Here is a 22,144-nt window from a genome sequence, read left to right on the forward strand (position 1 = left end):
TGTGTGTTCACCAATCAAAGATCGATGCTTGTTTTGTTCCTATGCAACGTACCTTGTTCGAGCAGTCGTCAGAGTCATCGTCGCCATGGCCATAGTCGGCCCGCGCCAGCGTCTTGCGCTCCTTGCCACCTTCCCTGGACGTGGCGCTGAAGCAGCAGTCGATGTCCTCGATGACAAGGATGGACCTGTTGGGCATGCCGATGAGCAGCTTCTGCAGCTCGGCGTTGTAGCGCACCTCGGAGAGGTCGAGGTCGTAGAGGTTGAAGCGGAGGTAGTTAGCCACGGCGGCCACCAGGCTGGACTTGCCGGTGCCGGGCGGGCCGTAGAGAAGGTAGCCGCGCTTCCATGCCTTGCCGATCCGCCGGTAGTACTCCTTGCGCTTCAAGAACCTGTCGAGGTCGGCGATGAGGGCCTGCTTGGTGGGCGGGTCCATGGCGAGCGTGTCGAACGTGGCCGGGTGGTTGTGGCTGATCCCGCGCCACGACGAGCCCTCGTTCATGAAGATCTTGAGCTTGCAGTCCCGACGCCGCGCCTGCTCCACCGCGGCCGTGATGGAGGGCACGTACGTGCCCAGCGCCATGTCCGTGTGCTCCGCGTCGAAGGTGAGCTCCAGCGAGTCCGGGCCTTTGCGGCCTTCCCCCGAGACGGACGTCCACGTGAACCGGACGCCCTCGAAGACGTCGGTCATGGAGTCGCCGGTGTCCATGGACATGACCTTCCTGGCGCCGGCGCCGCTGAGGCAGAGCCGGCGCATGGACTGCGGGTCGATCCTGGTGGCGAGGTAGTCGTTGACGTCGTCGTAGAAGGAGTTCAAGTTGGCGCAGCTGATGGCGCAGCCGTCCAGGCGCTTGACGACGACGGTGCGACGCTGGGCGGGCGGGGGCTGGAGGTGGCCGCGCACGAGCGAGGCGGCCCAGCTGACGACGGCGCAGAGGTCGGGCGGCAGGAGCTCCCGCGCCATGCCGCGCGCCAGCACGGCGTAGGCGGTCACGGACGCCGCCGTGGCCGCCGCCTTCTTGCACGTGTCCACCAGCTTGTAGGCGGAGGGCGAGGAAGCCGCGGACGGGAGCTCCATTGGCGACGAGCAGCCAAGAGAAGAGGAGGCAGTGTAGGAAGTGTGCGCGTGTAGCTTCCTCTGCTCTGCCGAGAGGTATCTAATTTTATCCCCACAGCGCGCTCACTGCGGTGTCGTTGTTCCATTGACCGTTGAATTTACGGCGCGCGGCAGTAAAAACAAGAGGGGGCGGACGGACAGGTGGCTAAAAATGGGAAGCGATTCGATTCAGATGATAGTTTGCAGGCCTTCCAGGGTTCCGGTTTGGTGATTGGCCTCGTCGGCGAGCGCCAGGAAAGCAGGAGGAACTCTGGAAAGCATGCATGGGGTTCATGTCATCTTCTATCAGCTCCCCTCTGGAGGCCTGCAGCAGCAGCAGCGGCAGCAGGCTGAAACTGTGAAAATAAAAAAGCAAGGGCAGGCTTTTCTTGGTGCCATATTGTCGCGTTCTGGAGGCATTGGTGAGCGGTGCACGCTACCCACATCTCTCTCTTTTCTCGCAGTCTCCTTGCCAATGAACTTTAATTAATTACAAAAAGTCAGGAAACCAAAAAAACACGAAGCAATTCTCAGAAATCCCACTAGGTACTGACCTACGAAATGTAAAAAAAACTTTGGATACAGTTTTGCCTTCTCACCACTTGTTTTTTTTAGGGGATTCTCATCACTAGTAAAGTAAGTAGTATATGTTGAAACCGTTGGGCCAGATTTTCATTTTGCACTTTAGTCCTTGTTTCCGATTCTTACGTGACTTTAGTTATCTCCGGCCCCACATGCCAAACTTCACCGCGGTAGATTTTTTTTTTGAGACAATCTCGCATGCTTTATTCATCGCCCATAATGTTTACAAAAAGAAAATCAAGATCTCCTAGTTGTTTTAGCCATACATGACGACCAAAGTTTAAGGACAAAGTATATCTAGCAAGATTGTGAGCCTCGAAATTCAAGCTCCTAAACTCATGAACTACTTTACATGAAAGGAAAGAGTTTGCACGAAGTATTATTTCATGCACTATAGCTCCATAGCCAGCCGCCGAGTTCTTCTGCACATCTTCAACCACCTTCTTGCAATCTGTAGCAATTTGAATGGAATTCTCATATAAATCCTCAGCCAGAGATTGGCCTTCCCTTACTGCTATTGCCTCTAGTGTGCTCACATCCGTGATAAACTCGAGTTTTAAGATCGAAGCACCCAAGAAAACTCCCCTGTGGTCTCGGCGCACTGCTCCCACGGCACCAAACTCCCCTTGCTGGGATACAGCCGCATCTACATTCATCTTTGCATGACCCTCTTGCGGAGGCATCCATGTATGCTGTCCCAGGCTAGCACGCTTCATAACACTGCCCGCTCCTCTACCGATCATCTCCAAATCCCTCAAAAAGGAGAGTATAAAAGAGTTAGTAGTAAAAGGACTATCAAATATCTCTTCATGTATAGCTCTCCTTCTTGCTCGCCAGATTGCCCAAAGTGTCACCACCATTCTTATGAATTCCCCCTGTGGCAACGATTCATGCAATGTGAAGATCCAGTTTTTTGCATCCATAGAAAGATTGCCCAGCATAGTCTCCACCATATCCTCCGAGCACAGTGACCATATACTCCTGGCCATCACGCAATCTACTAGTGCATGCTTCCAGTCATCTTGAGCAGAACAGAAAGCGCACACACTCGTAGTAGACATATTCCGGTGGTGTAGCACCCCGGCTGTTGGAATTGTTTCATGGCATAGTCTCCATAAGAATACCTTGATTTTTGATGGGACTTTAATGTGCCACAGGGACGTCCAGGCTGCTTCTTCATCTGCCTCATTTGAGTGTCCTCCAACCGGTTGCAGTAATGCTTCGCCTTGCAGTTTCATTTTCAACAAAAAATTGTAGACTGACCTTACTGAGAAAACGCCTCGTTCGTCCTCCCCCAAGCCCAAAAATCATCAACTCTTCTAGTACACAGCGGGATTTTAAGTATCACATTTGCATCAACTGGCAGAAAAGTCGCACGAACCTTGTCCTCCTTCCACTTTGCCGAGGTTGGGTCAATAAGTTCAGCGACACGTGCTGGTCTATCCGCCGCCAGACACGCAATTGGTCTCATTAGGTCCGATCGGGGTAGCCAGCTTTGGTCCCATATTCGTGTCTCCTCTCCTGTTCCGATCCTCTGGATCAAACCTTGCACTAAAGCTCCTCTCCCGTCCAAGATAGATCTCCATATTTGTGAGGGTCTGCTGCCTAGCTCGGCCTCAAGAAAGGACGAGTCAGGGTAGTACTTGGCTTTCAAAATCCTGGCACTTAATGTAGAGGGGGTGTGTATGATCCGCCAAGCCTGTCTAGCCAGTAAAGAGAGGTTAAAAAGATCAATGTATCGAAAGCCTAGTCCTTCCAAATACTTCGGTTTAGTGCATACATCCCAAGATATCCAGCATGGTTTCCTCTTCCCTCTTTTACTTCCCCACCAGAATTGCCTGATCAGCGATGTGATACTTTCACAAATACCCCTAGGGAGCCTGAAACATGACATAAAATATACGGGTATAGCCTGAGCCACTGCCTTGATTAACACCTCTTTACCCGCATATGACAAAAGTTTCTCCATCCATCCTTTGATTTTCTCCCACACCCTGTCCTTTAGATACTTGAAAGTACCATTCTTAGCCTGCCCAACATCCGTTGGCATCCCTAGATACCGATCAGTGAGTTGCTCATCAAAAACCTGCAAAGTGTTTTTGATCCCGTCCCTTGTAGCCTACGGGCAACCTTTGCTAAAGAAAATTGACGACTTTTCATTATTCACTCGTTGCCCCGATGCATTGCAGTATGTATCCAACAGGTTTGACACCACTTCTGCCCCTTCTGTTCTCGCCTTGAACAGCAACAGGCTATCATCAGCAAAAAGCAAGTGGTTAACAACCGGAGCTGTCGGTGCCACTTGGACTCCTGTGAAAGCTGACGACTGAGGAACTGATTTCAGTAGGCACGAAAGGCCCTCCGCTGCTATCAAAAAGAGATAAGGGGAAATAGGATCTCCCTGCCGAATTCCTCTTCTCGGTGTGAACTCCTCCAACTTTTCTCCATTAAATAGAACCGAGAAAGAGACTGACTTGATCATATTCATTACCACATTAATCCACTGTTGAGCAAAACCAAATCTCTCCATCATTCCTTGTAGATAGTCCCATTCTAGCCTGCCATAGGCTTTCATCATATCTAATTTCAGAGCACAATGACTATTCTTCTTGGATTTACTCCCCTTCATAAAATGCAGACATTCATATGCCGTGATTATATTATCATTTATCAAATTTGCCCGGCACAAAAGCCGATTGCTCCTCTGAAATGATCTCCGGCAGTATTTGCTTCAGCCTGTTTGCAATCACTTTCGAAGTAATTTTATACAATACATTACACAAACTTATAGGCCTGAACTGAGTTAACAAGGTTGGGCTCATTACCTTTGGTATAAGAACCAAGAAAGTATCATTGATACACTCTGCATCCTCCTCCCCTCTGACTATCCGGAGAACAGCCTTTGTAACTTCTGCTCCACACACATCCCAATGGCGTTGATAAAAGTGAGCTGGAAAGCCATCCGAACCTGGGGATTTTGTGGGAAACATCTGGAGAAGAGCGGTTTTGACCTCTTCATCCGAATAATCTGCACAAAGTATACCATTCATCTCCGGGGTAACCTTTCTTGGAACATGGCAAAGAACAACCTCCATGTCCGTCACTCCCTCTGTTGTGTACAGATTCTTGTAAAAAAGCGTGACCATCTCCTTTAGTTCCTCCGGATCATCCACCTGTACCCCCAGTGAACTCATCAGGGCCTTTATCATGTTCTTTTTTCTCCTCATGCTCGCTCTCATATGAAAGAATTTCGTGTTCTTATCGCCCACCGAAAGCCACTCTATCCTTGATCGTTGTCTCCATAGTAACTCTTCTCTGTGGTATAGTTCCACCAACCTTTCATTCACCTTCTTCTCCTCGTGACTTGGGCCCGAACGCCCCTGTTCATTGCGCATTTGCTCTAGCTTCTGTTTTAACTCCTTGATCTCCCTACGAACTGACCCAAAGGTCCTTCTGTCCCATCTCCTCAGATTATTTGACAGGTCCGCTAGCTTGATTTTTAGGTCCTCTACTCTCTCCCCGTCCAAAGAAGCCGCCCAGGAAGTAGCAATAGTGCTCCTCAGCTCCTCATGGGGCTCCCGGGCAATTTCATAGCGGAAAATTTTGTCCCGTATCTGATCCCGTTGCGCGGCCGGGTTGAGCTCGAGCTGGATCAGGCCATGGTCCGATGTCGCGGTAGATAATCCTTGATCAAAGGGCACCCTAGTACTTGACCATGCAGCCCATGTAGGCTCTTAAGATGTTTGCTAGTCTGTGTTGCATCGGATTCTAAAACCGATCAAATCTTAAAGGCCAATTCTTCTTTGGTGTTTTAGGCACCGCTTATAGGCATTTTCGCAAACGACGCATACCCACCTAGCACACATAGTACGTAGGAACTCGCTGACTCCTTTAATTTTTTTGTTCTTCCCTTTGCACTGCGTGCGTATCCTGCATGCAGTCTTCTCGGAGAGCTCCTAGTTGCATCCGCATGCGGCAGATAGTGGCGACTACACACAGGTTGCAGCTGCAATGGGCTGGCCCAATAGCGTTCACTCGCACTGTAGCAGTCAGTTCACTGTAGTTAACCGTTTCACTATAGTGAACCCTTTTTTCGTTGTTTTCGTACCTTTTTTCCCTTCCTGTTTTCTTTTTTCACCTCTTTCAGTTTTGGGTACTATAATTGTTTTTTAAATGTACAGTGAACATTTTCCAAAATACAGAATGAATATGTTTTCATATACTGTGAACATATTTCATACAGTGAAGTTTTTTTAGTATATGCTGAATTTTTTTGTAAAACACACAGAACAATTTCTTAGTACTAGTAAGCGTGCACGTGCAAATGCACGTCTCAACTAATATATATGTAAGAATTAACATACCAAGAAAGATATTTTGATTGCACTAAAAAGTACTATTATAAATCAAGAAGACACTTCAATGTATCATCGACTCATCATATTCATAGAGCCAAAAAATTATAGCAGTATTTCCTGATGAAGCTGATCAATTCTCTTAAACATCCGAAATGTTGTGTGTAGCTTCACTGTTGATGTAGTTGAGTAGGTGCACCAAAAATTGCTTCCTTATCTGGTCACCATCCTGAATGAAAATAGCAAGTCAATCTAAGTTTTTGCATAGAACATAAAATCATGAAATAATGAATATTGACCCTGCAAATTGGTTGATTTAGTTCCTTCGCATTCCATGAGTGCAATAAACTAAAAGCAAAATAATCAGACCAGTTCTTGTAGATATATGCATTATCATTATCTTGAGCGTTAGAAAAACTAAATAATATGCTTTAGTGGTTTGAAAGGTAGTCAGTTGTCTTTGTTTTTTGGAACACGAGCTGGTAATCGACGACGGCAGAAGAAAAAAAGACATCATCCCATTCAGGATTTGCTACTTGGGGTGTGCTTTAGGTATAATGAGATGCACATCTTTCAGAGTTGGAACTCGGTGGGCATCAACTCTCTTGCGCATCATACTAAACACGAGCAAGAAACTTAAGCATGCGATAAGAGAGGAAAGAATTCATACAAGTTGATTTAATTTGGAAAGGCTTATGCATCACATTGATACTATAGACTCCATATACCAAGCATCATGTCGAAACCACAGTGAGTACTTACAACATCTTAACATTAGAACATTGTACGCAATATCCCATTGATGTCACAATCAGTATAATAAAACAGAAAATCACATCTAATCCCATAAAAGATTACATTTGCTAAGTGCAATGTCTGAACGGATAGCAGCATATGATTATTCAAGAGGGACATCACTTTGCTAAACAAAAAATGTAAGTGATACAGAAAAATAAGTATATCAAAAATATGAATGGAACTATGCTCCAACAAAAGTATAAAACGAATGAATCAAAAGCAAAGCCTGCTTATGAGCTTGTTCATTTAGATTGATACCGGTAGCTAGTTCCTTACGTGCAGATGTATTCTCTTGAGAAACATGACACCTTAAAAACTATACACGGGACACTGTATATTGAACTCAACAACAAAAGTTTGGGTTCTATTAAGTTGAATATCATCAACCTAACTTGGAAACATAAAATTGTTACTGCCAGAGTTCGTACTTCCATATATGTTGTGCCTCCTTTCGTCTTCTCTACAATTGGGTACTCGAGATTGAAGCTGATTCTACCTCCAACCTTTACTGGGACAAAAAAAGACCATTTCACTGTCGAGAATTACAACAGTGCTCAGTTTCATCAACTATTCATTTCTCATATTCATTACTCTAGTAATGGTTACTTTGCTCCTAAACTGGCAGTACTCCCACTGTACATGTTTTGGATGTTTTTTGGCTTTCAAAATCGATTGCTGCTTGTGGTGTTATCAAATTTCCAAAAAAAGCACCAGCTGCAATCAAGAATAGTACATTACCTATCCACTTTTTTAAAAGGACATTACATATCCACTTAATTCACAAGACAGTCCTACAGAAATCAAGTCATTTTTTCCTCTACTAATGTATACAGGAAGCAGCATTTTTTCAGGTTCAATCATGACTACCTCTTTGTGAGGCAGGTAAGCCAGGAACCCGTCGGCTGCTCCGCTCCCACTGCTGGGGAGTGGTGAGGTGGAACACCGAATGAGGAGGGTAGCGAATGAACCACTGTGAATTTTTAACATCATAAGATATTTATGTACTGCAAATATTCTGAAATTTGTACACCGGCCAGTATGCACTCTCTAGCAAGCAACCAAATATTCTGAAATATGTACAGCAGCCAGTATGTACAACAACCAGTCTTCAGGGATAGCTAGCACCCAATGAACTATTTTATGAAAAAACAATCAGTGAATATGATACCGCAATTGTTGCCTCTAAAACAAAATCACTAAGTTGTAGTTTACAAATTATGATGCTATACATGTCACCAATTATCTAGCTTCCTACGGCACTAACTTCTTACCAGTTGACACCGAAGCGCCTAGTTGAGTTTTGACACACCCTCGTTGGAGGACCTCTTTGAACTCTAACTGTACCAACAACTGCCTTCTCAGTTAAAACATGGTGCGCCCAAACTGCAGTGCAACGGAAAAAATCAATCACTTTGCCAAAAGGTCGGAATAACTCTGGCAAAAATGATTCCAGTTGTAAAACGTGAATGCTGCCGAACTAACTTGTTTATTTGTAACCAATCTCACTTGTTTTAATACCAGAAAAGTTTATGCATTTAATATAAAAAATACACAATATATGCACAGCCATACATTATCCACCCTAAATGAAGCTTAATTCCACAAAAGGATTATCTTCATCATTAGCATTAGAAAGGGGATAAAAATCTTACATGTAAAGCAACATCCTATGACAGAGTACACGCCAATGAATTATGTATTATTTAAACTTCCTGACAGGACACAAAATAACTTGGTATGAATGTTCATGATATTCATTATGTGATCGAGTGGCGGAAAAAATGGTGTACGAAATGTTAATGGAATACCTTATGTGGACTTTGGAACTGCAATATGATGCAGGCAACGAACAAGTATAGTAGATAAAAATTCTCCAGCTTCCATGGCACCGATATGGTCAAAATAATAACCATGTATTCCCTCATGTGCAGTAACAATAGCATCAATCTGGAAACCTACTGCATCGCTGTGGTGATTCGCAACAGAACCACATGTTTCTTCTTGCGTCATGCAACATTAGTCTCTGCAAATCTAACATATTGAATTTGAGAGTACGCCCATGGAGCGGAGGTTGATGATAGCAGCCGCATCCTCCCGTGGGAAGAGTGGGGTGGCGACGACGGATCACGCCTTGCCGGCGAAGTCCAAGGGAGGCGGCAGATCCCGCTGTTCAAGGGCGTCCTGCGGCTTCAGTACATGTTGCATCTGACACAACGCAGGAGACAAACCTCCTAGCAAAATGAGTAAATGGTCATTCAATAATTATGATATGCAGAGTATGAACATACCATTTGTGTGTGTGTTGGTTATGCTTCTCAAAGATGTACATTCCTTGGATCCTAACGGAGCATGTGCCTCAACTGTTAGTTGACCATTAACAATATTCAGAGCCTGAGACTTCTTTTCTTGTCGGGACATACGACGTTTTTCAAGGAATGCTGCTCTCTTCTCATCAGACATTCGGGCATACAATGTATTCTTTTTTGCTTCTTGACTATTAGTAGTGACATTTGCATTCTCAATCATAGACGAGTTCGTTATGTCTTTAAATGGGGAACGATGCGTAGTCGTTCCTGGAACTTTATCTGGATTACTCTTGCTCATCCTTTAGGAAAAACACAAATGTTAAAGAAAAATCAACAAAGTACAGAAAGAGGTGAAAAAGCATATGTAATAATCAGACATTGGAACAGCATGTACAATGTGCGACTACAGAGTTCAGAGTAAGCAACATTGATAAAGTGCAGGAGCCTCAACATAGATAGACGGATGGGAATCATCTTCCCATTATGTACAACTATCCCATTATGCAGTCCACTACTGCAATACATATGTTTGCATCTGTTTTAACTATGGCACTCTATGAAGCAAGCCTAGAACTGACAGCAAGCCTAGAACTCACAGCAGCAGAAATTAGAAGGCAGTAGTATTGAACATGCGTACAATTAAACCAAAAATTGTCACTGCAACCAGGAAGAATGTGAGGGGAAAGCACCTGCAGTGTGGAGGACCGGCGGTGCGCCGGTGCCTGTGTCCGGGCAGTGCGTGGACGCGGCGGCCCGAGCGGCTGGAGCGTGAGCGTGGCGGTCCGGGCGCCTGGAGCTATGGCGTCGTGGTCCGCCTGGAGCATGGACGGGGCGGCCCGGGAGCCTCGAGCGTGGGTGCCGCGATCCGCCTAGAGTGTGGACGGGGCGGCCCGGGCGCCTCAAGCGTGGGCGTGGCGGACCGGGCGCCTGGAGCGTGGGCGGCAGTCCGGGCTACGCGTGGACGCGGCGGTCCGGCGGCGCATGCAGATGGAGGCAGGCGGTGGCTGGCGGGGAGGGAAGAGGTGGGGCGAAGTGTGGGGCGCTGGGCAATGGAAAACTGCCCTGAGGGCGTGGTCGCGAGAGAGCAGAGGGTAGCGACGTGTTGGTGAGGATGTTAACCCAATGGTATGGTGGGTAATTAATTATGATGGGTAATTAATTAACATAATGGCATGATGGGTAATTAAAGTATAAAACGCGTTTAGTATGCTGGAGGGATGTGGACCATCGGATTGCAGGTTTCGATAGATAGAATGATTTGGTTCTCCGTCCTCTCGTGCTTTTATAGTGGTAGTAGATAGATAGTAGATACGATGAACATTTTATAATGCACGGTGAACTTTTTCTTAATATATGGTGAACATTTTCTGAAGATATGGTGACATTTTTGTCATACACAGTGAACTTTTAGAATGATACATAAGAAATAGAAAATAATAAAATAAAACTAAAAGTAAAATTAAAACTACAAAATAAAAATATAAAAATGTAACAAAAGGAAATACAAACATATATAGAAGAAACAGCGGCCAGCATGGGACGGCCCAACTGGGGTCATCTAGTGGGACGCTCTCACAGCAATGCCATCCCTATTTGCCGCCTGCAGGTGGTAAATAGAATTGCCCGTTCTCGCGTCCCGCGTGTGTATTATGAGTATGGAAGCTTCTAGATGTTTCCCGGACTTGTGTTCTTCCCTTTTCTAGTTTACTTTTCGGGTTATCTTACGTGTTTATTTTCTCTTCTTTTTTTGGTTTTCATTCTTGCATTTGTTTTTCAAATCCGTGATATTTTATTCAAATTCATGATTTTTTAGATTGTTGAACTTTCTTCAAATTGGTGAAATATTTTTTCAATTTTTTGAACTTTTTCAAATACACTAACATTTTTCATATTTTGTGATTTTTTTCAAATTGATGAATATTTTTGAATTCGTAATTTTCATGAAATTTGTGCACTTTTAAAAATTAACAAATATTTTTAAAAAATCGTAGAGTTTCTCTAATGCGTGATATTTTTTTCTAATCGATGAGTCTTTTTAAATTCATGATATAAAAATCTGAACGTTTTCAAATTCACAAATATATATTTTAAAATTCATAACCTTTTTCTAACTTGTGATTTTTTCCAATTCATGAATTTGCTCTCAAATTTGTGAATATTTTTTCAAACCGATTACTTTGTTCAAATTCATGATTTTGTTTAATTGATGAATGTTTTTTAAATTCATGCTTGTATTAAAAAAATGTGAGCTTCTTCGAAGTCACAAATATTTCTTAATTATTCATGGACTTTTTCTAATGTGTGAACCTTCTTGAAATTTGTGTATATTTTTCTCAAATTGTATGAACTTTTTTCAAGCGAATGAACTTTTTGAAATTCATGATCCTTTTCAATTTCATGAAAAATTTCTAATGTGTGAAGTATTTTTTCCAATTCGTGAACTTATTTGCTATAGCTAACTTTTATAACTCATGCAGTTGGCGTGGTGAGCCATTTTGTGTCAAGACCAAGAAAATAATATTGGAAGGTTTTAGTGTGGATCCTCATGTACCTTCGCGACACAAGTAAATATGGCTTGATGTTTGATGAAAGGGCAACTAAACCGGGACAAATTGTTGGCAATTCAGATTCTGATCTTGCTAGAGATCAAGATTAGAGGTGCTCCCTCATAGGTTATGTATTTCAGCTTGTGGGTCTTGTGTTAGCTGGAGAGCAACCCTGCAACATGTAGTTGCCTTGTCTTCCAGAGAAGCTGAGTTCATGTCAGTGACAGAGACGGTGAAGGAAGCCATTTGGATGCATGGTTTTCTTGATGATTTTGGCAATGAAGTTGATCGTGTTGTGACTTGTGATAGTGAAAGTGTGATTCAACTTGCAAAAGATGAAAAGATCAATGAGAGAACCAAGCGTATTGATGTGCGCAAGTTTTTTCATTAGGCATCATGTGAGAGAGAAGATTTTGTATATTGAGAAGATCGGTACAAAATATGTTGAGCAAGGCGGTCCCAAAGGCCAAGTTTGGACTTGGTGAGCATTTGTGCATGCCTAAGCTAGCTCCCATGTGGAGCATTAGAGGCGGCGAGTATGTCACCTATTGATTTGTTCATATGGAGATAAATCTTTGGAGATTGGGGTTTTGGCATCATGAACCTTATTGTGTTTGTTCTATGGTTCAATCATCGCTGAGGTGGAGAATTGTGTTAACATTGAGGTGTTTGCTCTAGTTGCCAGCATAGAATCAGTATGGTTGTTAATTGCAATAGCTGCTCAGGAAGGATGGACTTTGCATCACATGGATGCGAAATTTGCATTTCTAAATGGATATCTAGAAGAGGAGGTGTATGTGAAGCAACCCATTGGTTATGTGAAGCAAGCAAGAGAGGAACACAAAGTATATAAGTTGCACAAGGCCTTGTGAGATTTGAAACACACGCCCAGAGCTTGGAACACTAAACTTCATCATAATTTGGTTTCACTTGAGTATAAAAGAGGAAGAGATACAAGTCGTCTACTCACTGGTGTGTATGTCGATGATCTTCTGATCACATGTGCTAGTGAGAAGGAGATTCGGAGATTCAAGCTACAGATGAAGGATTTGTTCAAAATGAGTGATTTAGGCTTGTTGAGCTATTACCTTGGGATCGAGGTACATTAAAGTACAGATGGGATCACTTTGTGCCAAGAGTCATATGCCATGAAGATGTTGGTGAACTACGGCATGAATGAGTGCAATCCTTCATAGACACTCATGGAGGCTAGGCTCAAGTTGAGCAAGATGAGTAAAGCGCCAACCGTGGACTCAAAGATTACAAGAGTAGAGTATTGTGGGAAGCCTAAGGTGCCCATGGAGGCTAGGCTCAAGTTGAGCAAGATGAGTAAAGCGCCAACCGTGGACTTAAAGATTACAAGAGTATTGTGGGAAGCCTAAGGTGCCCATGGAGGCTAGGCTCAATGAGGGAGTCCTGGACTAAGGGGTCCTCGGGCATCCGGCCTGTTATCTATGGGCCGGACTGATGGGCTGTGAAGACGTGAAGACCGAAGACTACGCCCGTGTACGGATGGGACTCTCCTTGGCGTGGAAGGCAAGCTTGGCGAACAACTATGAAGATTCCATATTATGTAACCGATTCTATGTAACCCTAGATCCCCCCCGGTGTCTATATAAACCGGAGGACTTAGTCCGGATAGGGGAGACTCAATACCTTAGTCATACATGCTAGACTTCTAGGGTTTAGCCATTACGATCTCGTGGTAGATCAACTCTTGTAATACTCGTATTCATCAATATCAATCAAGTAGGACGTAGGGTATTACCTCCATCAAGAGGGCCCGAACCTGGGTAAAGCTTTGTGTCCCCTGTCTCCTGTTACCATCAACCTTAGACGCACAGTTCGGAACCCCCTACCCGAGATCCGCCGGTTTTGACACCGACACTCAAGTTGAGCAAGATGAGTAAAACGCCAACCGTGGACTCGAAGATTACATGAGTATTGTGGGAAGCCTAAGGTACTTGGTGGACACATGGCTAACCTAGGCTACTCTGTTGGAATTGTGAGCAGATATATGAAGAACCCTACCACTGAACATTTGGTTATTGTGTTTAGGGAGGAGGGGGGGGGGGTGAATTTAAGCCTCTGTGAACACATACTAAAAGTTAACGTTTTATGTCCAAGTCGCAAGTTTATGTTCCATGTATAAGAACATAAGTTTACATTCCAAGTCTGTATCATGTGCAAGTTTAGGCTTTGTTATGAGTCGTGGTACCTTCAATCTCTTAAGAGATAGAAGGCAAGTTTAAACCTGATCGATTTGTGATCAGGGTTGCATCATGTTGGGCAAGTATCGTAGGCCATGTTGGACGTGAGGTCGGCTCTTTGAGCCCTATATAAGTGAAATAAAAAGCCCCGAAAAAACTGTGGGTTGAGCAGCCCAAAAACTCTTCTGTCTCTGTTCTTTGTTGTTTGATCTAGTGGCTACCACCTCTCGATACGATCCGTAAGCCAACAGTTTTCTCTACTCAACCAGCAGTGTGAGACTAAATTTACACATATGACATACAAGTCGACTGGTCTTTGAGATTTAAAGAAAATGCTAGACTGAGATACAAGATTTATATTGGGCCAAGGCGCGTAAAATCTAATAGCTTCTTCCTCCAAACAAAAAGAACTAAATCACGCATCAAGCTATGCATCCAGCGGTTCAGAAAAAGAAGCTACGCATCAGTAGAGAGTGCCGGCATAACTTTGATCAAAGATCGATCTAAAGAGCATGTGCACAAATGATGCTACACATGAAGAGTAGTAATAATAATCTTGCAGCAATGTGATAATGCGACCACGAGACATTTGCAAAACAAACGTATTCGTTAGATCGGCTAATTCCTAGACTAGCAAGCTAGTTCTTGATGTGCGCTGTAGTCGAGTTACTCCTTCCCTGGATCATACTCTCCCTGCTTAGTTCTCTTCATGCACTTCCTCCATCTTGCTCTGTCCCTGCTTCTTCTCTATGAGGAACTCCGTGAGACCCCGGAGCGCGACGTCAGGCTCATTGGTCCTCAGCAGCATCTCGGACACCTCGGCCGGCGTCACCTGCACCGCCATAAGCAGTTCCTGTATCTCCGGGAAGAGGGGGTGGTCGTCGACGAGGAAGTAGTTCCGGGCCAGAGTCTTGAATGCCTCCCAGCAGCAGTAGCCCATGTAGACGTGCATGTCCATGCGCCCCGGCCGCAGCAGCGCCGGGTCAAGCCGGTCCTTGTAATTGGTGGTGAAGACGATGAGGCGCTCCTCGCCACTGGTCGACCACAGCCCGTCGATGAAGTTGAGCAGCCCCGAGAGCGTGATCTGAGTTCGCCGTACGCACAAGTGAACATACGGACATTGAGATAGGTATATAGTACGTAATATGTTCACGCAGCAATGCAGGGGAAGAGCACGTCCGTAATTACCTCCGATTTGAGCTTGGGCGACGGCGTACCGTCCGAAGTTTCTGATGAGCCGCCGCCGTCTTCTTTGCAAGTCCTCGCCGGCGTCTTCCTCTCCTTGCTGTCCACCTCCCTTAACATGGCATCGCAGCAGCAGTCGATGTCCTCGATGACAAGGATGGACTTGTCGGACATGGTGAGGAGCAGCCACTGCAGCGTTGTGTTCTGCACGTGGCTGAGGTCGAGGTCGTAGATGTTGTAGCGGAGGTGGTTGGCCATGGCGGCCACCAGGCTGGACTAGCCGGTGCCGGGCGGGCCGTAGAGAAGGTACCCGCGCTTCCACGCCTTGCCAATCCGCCGGTAGTGGTCCCTTCTGCTGGCGAACAGGTCGAGGTCGGCGACGATGGACTGCTTCAGCGCCGGGTCCATGGCGAGCGTGTCGAACGTGGCGAGGTGATGGTGGTGCAGCCTGAACCATGTTCGGCCCTCATTCATGCAGATCATGAGCGAACGCTCCCGCAGCCTCGTCTCCTCGGCCGTCCCCATGACGAAGGGCACGTACCTCTCCATGGCCATGTCTGTGTGCTTGGCGTCGAAGCTGAGCTTGAGCAGAAACTCGGCGGTGGCGGACTCCCCGTTCTTGGACTTCTTGTTTCCTCCTTCGCCGCCGTTTGTCTTGTGGTTGTGGACGGACGACCAGATGAACTCGACGCCGTCGAAGACATCGACGGTGGAGTCCCCGGGCTCAATGAACAGGCGCTTCGTCCAGCTTTTGAGGCCGCCATCGTCCCTGGTCGCGGACAGCGTGAGCTCGAGACGGTGCATGGCGCGCGGGTCGAGCCTGGAGGACAGGTAGGTCCGCGCCGCGTCGAAGAGAAGATTCTCCTCGCGACCGCCGCCGCCGGTGTGGCTGCGAATGACGAGCGTTCGCCGCTCCTTGGCGCCCCATCCGAGGCGCGCGCGGAGCACGGACGTGGCCCAGCGCACTGCGGCGCGCAGCTCGTCCGGGAGGAGCTCACGCGCCATGCTCCGCGCCAGCACGGCGTACGCGGCGGCCGAGGCCGCTGAGCTGAGCGCCTTCCGGTACGCGTCCGCCGCCTTTCCGCCATAGGCACCCGTGCTGGCTGGTGAGAGGTCCATCAATGCCGTGGCCGCTGGTGGGAGTGGCTTCACGGTTTGAGGATTCGAAGCTGAGCTGAGCGACAGCGTGGGTGAGCCGGTGAGGTTGGTTTGCTTTTGACGGTTGCGCGCGTCAAGACTCAAAGAAGCTGGGTGAAAACTATGGGTGCAGTAATTGGTGGTGGTTGCCATGTGTACGCAGTGGTAGGACCCAAAAACCACCGTCTGGTCTGGTGACACTTGGTGCTGGATATGGATAAGTGGTGGAAATGACAGGCCCTTGGCTTGACCGACGACCAGAGCGTTGGTGCTTTAGAGGGCGAGACTGATCCACCGCGCGATCTCAAACGGATATTTGGTTTGACTGGATTTTGTTCTTTTGGAACGGTAATGGGTTCATATATGTCCACGTTTGTCCGTTGGATCGTGGGTGTGCCCAACATGCGGCCGCACCACAAATCATGTTCGGGTTGGATGTGTTAAAAAAAACAAAAAACAAACTTAAACAAAATGTCTAAAAAGATAAATAAACGCGGTTAAAAAAATTAAAACATATTTAAGGGTCATGGCCATAAAAGGGCCCAGTTTCACGGTCCACTTAAACGGCCCAATTCCATAATATATATAAAACAAAACAAAAAAACGCCGCCCGCGCGTTCCTGCCGTCCCCGTCGTTGCCGTCTTCACTGGCCGCCGGTGTTGTCGTGGTTCTAAGTCTGACAGTAATGTAGGGGGGTAGGTATGGAGAGGCAAGATCTTAGCTATGGAGTAGTTGTAAGCACACGAGGTTTACGAGTTCAGGCCCTTCTCGGAGGAAGTAATAGCCCTACGTCTCGGAGCCCGGAGGCGGTCGACTGGATTACGTGTGTATGAATCACAGGGGTGCGAACCCTTTACACTGAGGAGGGGGTGGCTTATATAGAGTTCGCCAGACCCCTCCGGCCCTCAGTTATGCAGGGTTTTAAGTACATTAAGGTCGGGCGTTACTGGTAACGCCCCTAATAAAGTGCTATGATGACCATAAAAGCTACTTAATGACCGATCGTTAGCATGCGGAGTGACTTTAGGTCTCCTGGCCGTCGAGTGGTTGGATCTTGGTCGAGTGATTGCTTCTTGGTCGGGTGTCTTCGAGTCTGTCGAGTGGAACACCTACAAGATGATTGAAAGGTGATTTCTTCTAGAGATGTCCTTGGGTAGGACAGTTAGGACAGGTCCATGACCCTACCCTAGGTACATAGTTTCATCATTAGCCCCCGAATGGATCGAGGTTTGAGTGGTGAAGGAGTTGAGAACTTCTCCGAGTCATTTTTCATGCCATGAGCATATCTTGTTTCGGATCAATGAACCTGAGTGACGACAGCAACTTCCTTTTCAGTCGCCTTGATCCATTCTTAGTTTTTTGTCGAGTGAGTTTCTTTACTTGAAATGCTTCGAGTGACGGTGTGGAGGAGATCTTCTGTCTGACAAGTTGTTCTGCTGCCCGCGGATTTCGCGGGATTCAAATTTTAGGAAGCGCACGGGACGGGGGAGGCCGCAGTAATCGGATGGGATAGGGCGGAGCCGCCTCGATCTCCGCGCCACCTTTTTCACCACGTATCGCGCGCGCGACTGTTGTGGGATTTGACAGGATCGTCCGGGCCTACCAGTCAGCCACTCGGAAGTAACCTCATATAAGGCGTCGGACCGGGGTTTCTGGAACAGTGCGTTCTCATTTCCTCTTCTTCTCTTCGGGCTTCTTCGTCGCGCTCGCTCTCGCCCCAGCGCCGCTGCTCCGTACGTGTCTCGCCGGCAACAATGGGGAAGGAGAAGACGGTGGCTCTGGAGCGGGCGAAGAAGGCGACGACAAAGGCGAAGGGGAAGGCGACCAGTCGGGGTGGATCTTCCTCACGAGCCGGCCTGCCGAAGGGCTGGATCCAGGGCGACTAGATCCGCTCGACGATCCTCCAAGAAGACCTCGACGACCTAGCCGACGGAGGACTGATCCCCCGTGGATCGCCGCGGCTTCCGGGGAAGGAATCCGAGCCGCAACCTCGGGAGGGTGAGCGCGTTCTCCTTGCCACCCACGTCGACCGTGGGTTTTCCTTGCCTCCTCACCCTTTTTTTTCGGGGATTTCTGAATTTCTTTGGGGCACAACTCCACCACTTCACTCCCAACACAATCGTGTATCTCGCTGCTTTCGTGTCTTTGTGCGAGAATTTCTTGGGTTGTCGGCCTCACTGGGGTCTTTTCAAGCACATTTTCACCTGTCATTCTTAGACGGTGAAAAAGGCCAATCCGAGTGATGAGAGAACACAAGTGATATCAGATGAGTGGGGGTCTTGGTGTTCAGATGAGAGGGAAAAGTTCCTTTCCGGCCATGATTCTTCCCGACTCGGTCCGCGGATAACAGTCGACCTGGTTTTACTGCAAAGACCAACCGACGCCAGGGCAGTCGACTGGCCTCCCTCCTTTTACCATGGACCGAGTGAGGAAACCCTCCTCTTTGAAGGTGATCCTGGAGGAGAAGGTGCAAGTTAAGGTGCTGGTCGAACGAGTCTAGCTTATCCGTGATGGGGTCACTGGTATGGATCTCTTGGAGGTTTTCCTTCGGCGGCGCATCCAGCCTCTTCAAGCTCGAGACCATCCGATGTGGATGTATTCGGGTCTTGACGACACCACTCGGATTCACCCGGAGGAGGTCGATGACGACCCACTAGAGGGGTGGCTGTCGGGCATCACCGGAAACAAGGACAACCCTAGGGGAGCCTGGAGAGTTCCTCCATTCGACCAGTCCCATGAACCAGAAAAGGTCCGATTCTGAGCTTTTGATTATAATCTGAATTCACTCACGCAGCTGTCTATACTGCGTCGACTGACTTTATTCTTCTTGCTTTCTTTCAGGCCCTTATCGACATGTACTCAGTGCCCAACGGAGAGCAAGAGCAAGACCCGAAAGGAGAGGCGAGCGGCGGCGACAGTGGCGAATGGCATTCTGACGGAGAAGGGGACGAAGAAAGCGACGACTCAAGTGACGAAGAAGAAGTCGAGTCGCCTCCTCGCAGGGAGAGGCGATCCAAGCTTGACCAAGAACGACCGAGCGCCCGTGAAAAGGTGATTGCTCAGACTAGTCAGTCTTCAAAGCGTCCTCGGACATCTTCACCAACCCCAACTAAAAAAGCGTGAAAGCATCCCAAAGTTGCAGAGCAGAAGCCTCGGAAGGCGTTGCCGAAGATTAAGATTGACATCCCCATCGCTTCTGCGTGAGTGTCTCCCTTTGTATTCGCTCGACGCTCCGTGCTATTTATTTTTTCTTGATTTAACCAGACGAACTTTGGAACTGGCAGCGCTGCTACTTCCGGGACCTCGGCTTACAGGGATGAGGATGAGGTAATGGAGGATGCAGTCACTTCCAATCTGGGTATGATTTCTGCCATTCTGTCTTTATTTGGTCGACTCAACTACAATGTGTACCATTGGGTGATGTGATTTTGTCGATTGATCTTTGAACAGCTCCTAACATTATTGACCTCCCCGATGATGATGATGAAGAGCCTGAGAGGCCTTTGACGAGGAAAAATAGGAAACCTCCTGCAAGCAGGGTGCCACAGTCGACGCCGATGGTGGAACCAGTCGTTCAGGATGCTAGTGATGCCAATCGGGGTTCTATTACCTTCGCCGTACCATTGTCGAGTGCCCTGCCTTCTTCGTTGACTGCTCAAGCTCCTGCCGACCCACCTTCAGTTTTTGCGATCCATCATGTCCCAGAGGATGAAGTGAATGCTACCAAGGAAGCCATACGCCAGGCGGGCATTATGATGGAGAAGATGAAGGCGGTGCGGGACGCCAGTCAGGCCGCCTATGACGCTAGCTCGGCTCTCCAAAGCAATGTTCAGGTTAGTTCGTCACCGCTTGTTCTATTAAGATATGCTATCTGAAGACTCTCTTTCCGAAAATCTTCGCATCTGTACACCCACTAGGTGTGTCGATTGAATTTCTGGACTAGTGGGGGCACGCTGAGTGCACCCATTGGGTGTAGTCCCCGAGACTACGGTGGACTGCTGGCAGTCGACTGTAGTCTTTGTATTTTGATTCTTTCGCTCGATCTGGCCTGGCCGTGTCGAGTGTAAACCGAACCAGTGGGGGCACGTAAAGTGCACCCACTGGGCGTAGTCCCCGAGACTATGGTGGACTGCGGGCAGTCGATCGTAGTCTTAGTATTTATTGTCTTTGTCGTTTTTCGCTGTAAAATAACTTCCTCTCCCTGATTGCAGAAATCTTGTGATCTTGGAGCTCACTTTGCTGACTTGGAGAAACAACAGATCCAGCTAAACCTTGACTTGGAATTGGCCAAGACAGAGCTGCAAAAGGCCAAGGATGACGCCAATGGTAAGACGAGCTTGTCGACTGGTTTGTCTTAGGCTTGAGTACCCTTCTGCTCTTTCTGAATCAAGCACCATTTCTTTGCAGAAAAATGAAACGAAGCTCTGGCGAAGAAGGATCAGGATTTGGCTGCTACTCAAAAGAAAGCTGACGACAGAACCGCTCTGGCTGAACAGAAACTGGCTTCAGTCGGCCAATTGGAAGAAGAGAACGCCAAGATGAAATCTGCCCTGAACGAAGCCAACAAGGAGGTCACGCGCTTGAAGAAGGATAAGGTCAACCTGAACGAGAAGATGGAAGGCATCGCTCGCAGGAGGGACGATCTGCAGAGCTATCTGAGGAGCCTTGCCAAGAAGTTGTTCATCAAGCTTGAAGGTATACATTTTGTTCCGACTGATGTTTTTTTTGTCGACTCAGCATACGAAAATTGACTTATCCTTGGATCGTGAATGCAGAGTTTTGCCAGAACTTCGAGGAGGAGACTGGTCGGATTAAGCCAGGTTTGGACCCCATCAACTCTCCCGTGAAAGATGAAACTGCCATGAATCTGCTCCGACTGGAATCCCGCATCGACGGTGTTGTGGACTACTTGGCTCGACTGAAGGTCGCCACATCACGGATCGACACGGCACTTTGGCTAGGGGCCACGCTCCAGAATGATCTCGAGTCTCTGATGACTCGACTTAATGAGATCCCTGGTCGAGTGCAGGAGTGGAAGAAATCTTCTGGCTGGTGTGGTGCTGATGTGGCTCTGTCTTTGGTTCGTGTCCACTGCAAGGAGGTGCGACAAGATAAGCTGGCAGCAATCAAGGTCGCCAACACCCAGAGGCATGACTTACGATCTTTTATGGAGACTTTTATTGCTGTAGCCACTCGGATCGCCGACGGTGTCGACCTGGACGAGTTCGTCGAGCCTGCCAGTCCTCCTCCCGCGGAGTGAACAAACTTTTATGCCCCACCTTAAATTTGCCTCGGAATGCCGAGTGGTTTTTGTAACCGTTAAACTCTTTCGGGCTGAATGCCCGAGCACTTCGATCTGCGGTCTGGAACCTTTAGGATTTATCTGAACTTGGTTTATCATTGAATATCTTCATGAATTCTCCGTCGAGTGGAACTCGTTCTTCACTCGAGACAACTTTTGTATTTGTGGCGCAACTCCGAAGCAGAAGGTAGCAGTCGACCTGCACCTCGTCATCCTTGCGGGTCGGGATGGAGCGCACGTTGCATTTGTGGCGAAGCTCCGAAGGAGAAGGTGGCAGTCGACCTGCACCTCGTCGTCCTTGCGGATTGGGATGTGTTTTGTACTTAGGTGAGTACTGGACTGCAGCTAAGCCTCCGAGTGGGAGGGTTGCTCTCCACTCGGTAGGATTTTTCAAACTTAGGCGAGTACTGGACTGCAGCTAAGCCCCCGAGTGGGAGGCTGGCTCACCACTCGGTAGGATTTTCAAATACTTAGGCGAGTACTGGTTCACAGCTAAGCCTCCGAATGGGAGGCTGGCTCACCACTCGGTAGGATTTTCAAATACTTAGGCGAGTACTAGACTGCAGCTAAGCCCCCGAGTGGGAGGTTAGCTCACCACTCTGTAGGATTTTCAAACACTTAGGCGAGTA

The 22,144-nt window shown here is 47.4% G+C and overlaps 1 protein-coding gene, 1 long non-coding RNA gene and 1 pseudogene across 6 annotated transcripts in view; all 3 read right to left on the reverse strand.

Moving 5' to 3' along the window:
* The window catches only part of LOC123185189 (AAA-ATPase At3g50940), a 2,247-nt gene extending 1,122 nt beyond the window's left edge, over positions 1-1,125 (reverse strand). The window contains exon 1 of the mRNA XM_044597165.1: positions 53-1,125. Within this exon, the coding sequence (XP_044453100.1) occupies positions 53-1,075 (1,023 nt within the window). The 5' untranslated portion in view covers positions 1,076-1,125. The remainder of the gene's footprint in view (positions 1-52) is intronic.
* A 4,973-nt stretch (positions 1,126-6,098) lies between these two features.
* Positions 6,099-10,228, reverse strand: LOC123188422 (uncharacterized). 5 transcript variants are annotated; one of them, XR_006494623.1, is made up of 6 exons: positions 9,824-10,228; positions 9,117-9,433; positions 8,637-9,033; positions 8,481-8,540; positions 8,100-8,211; positions 6,099-6,259 (listed from the first exon to the last, which is right to left on the reverse strand). It is a non-coding gene; the product is annotated as an uncharacterized lncRNA (long non-coding RNA). The 5 variants fall into 5 exon arrangements; XR_006494621.1 differs by having other exon boundaries at positions 8,637-9,433; XR_006494625.1 differs by lacking the exon at positions 6,099-6,259 and adding an exon at positions 7,042-7,331 and having other exon boundaries at positions 8,637-9,433.
* Positions 10,229-14,309: 4,081 nt separating this feature from the next.
* On the reverse strand, positions 14,310-16,284 carry LOC123185190 (AAA-ATPase At3g50940-like; annotated as a pseudogene).
* Positions 16,285-22,144: the final 5,860 nt, after the last annotated feature.

Source organism: Triticum aestivum, chromosome 2A (assembly GCF_018294505.1).
Source record: "Triticum aestivum cultivar Chinese Spring chromosome 2A, IWGSC CS RefSeq v2.1, whole genome shotgun sequence".
In the NCBI taxonomy this organism is placed as follows: domain Eukaryota; kingdom Viridiplantae; phylum Streptophyta; class Magnoliopsida; order Poales; family Poaceae; genus Triticum; species Triticum aestivum.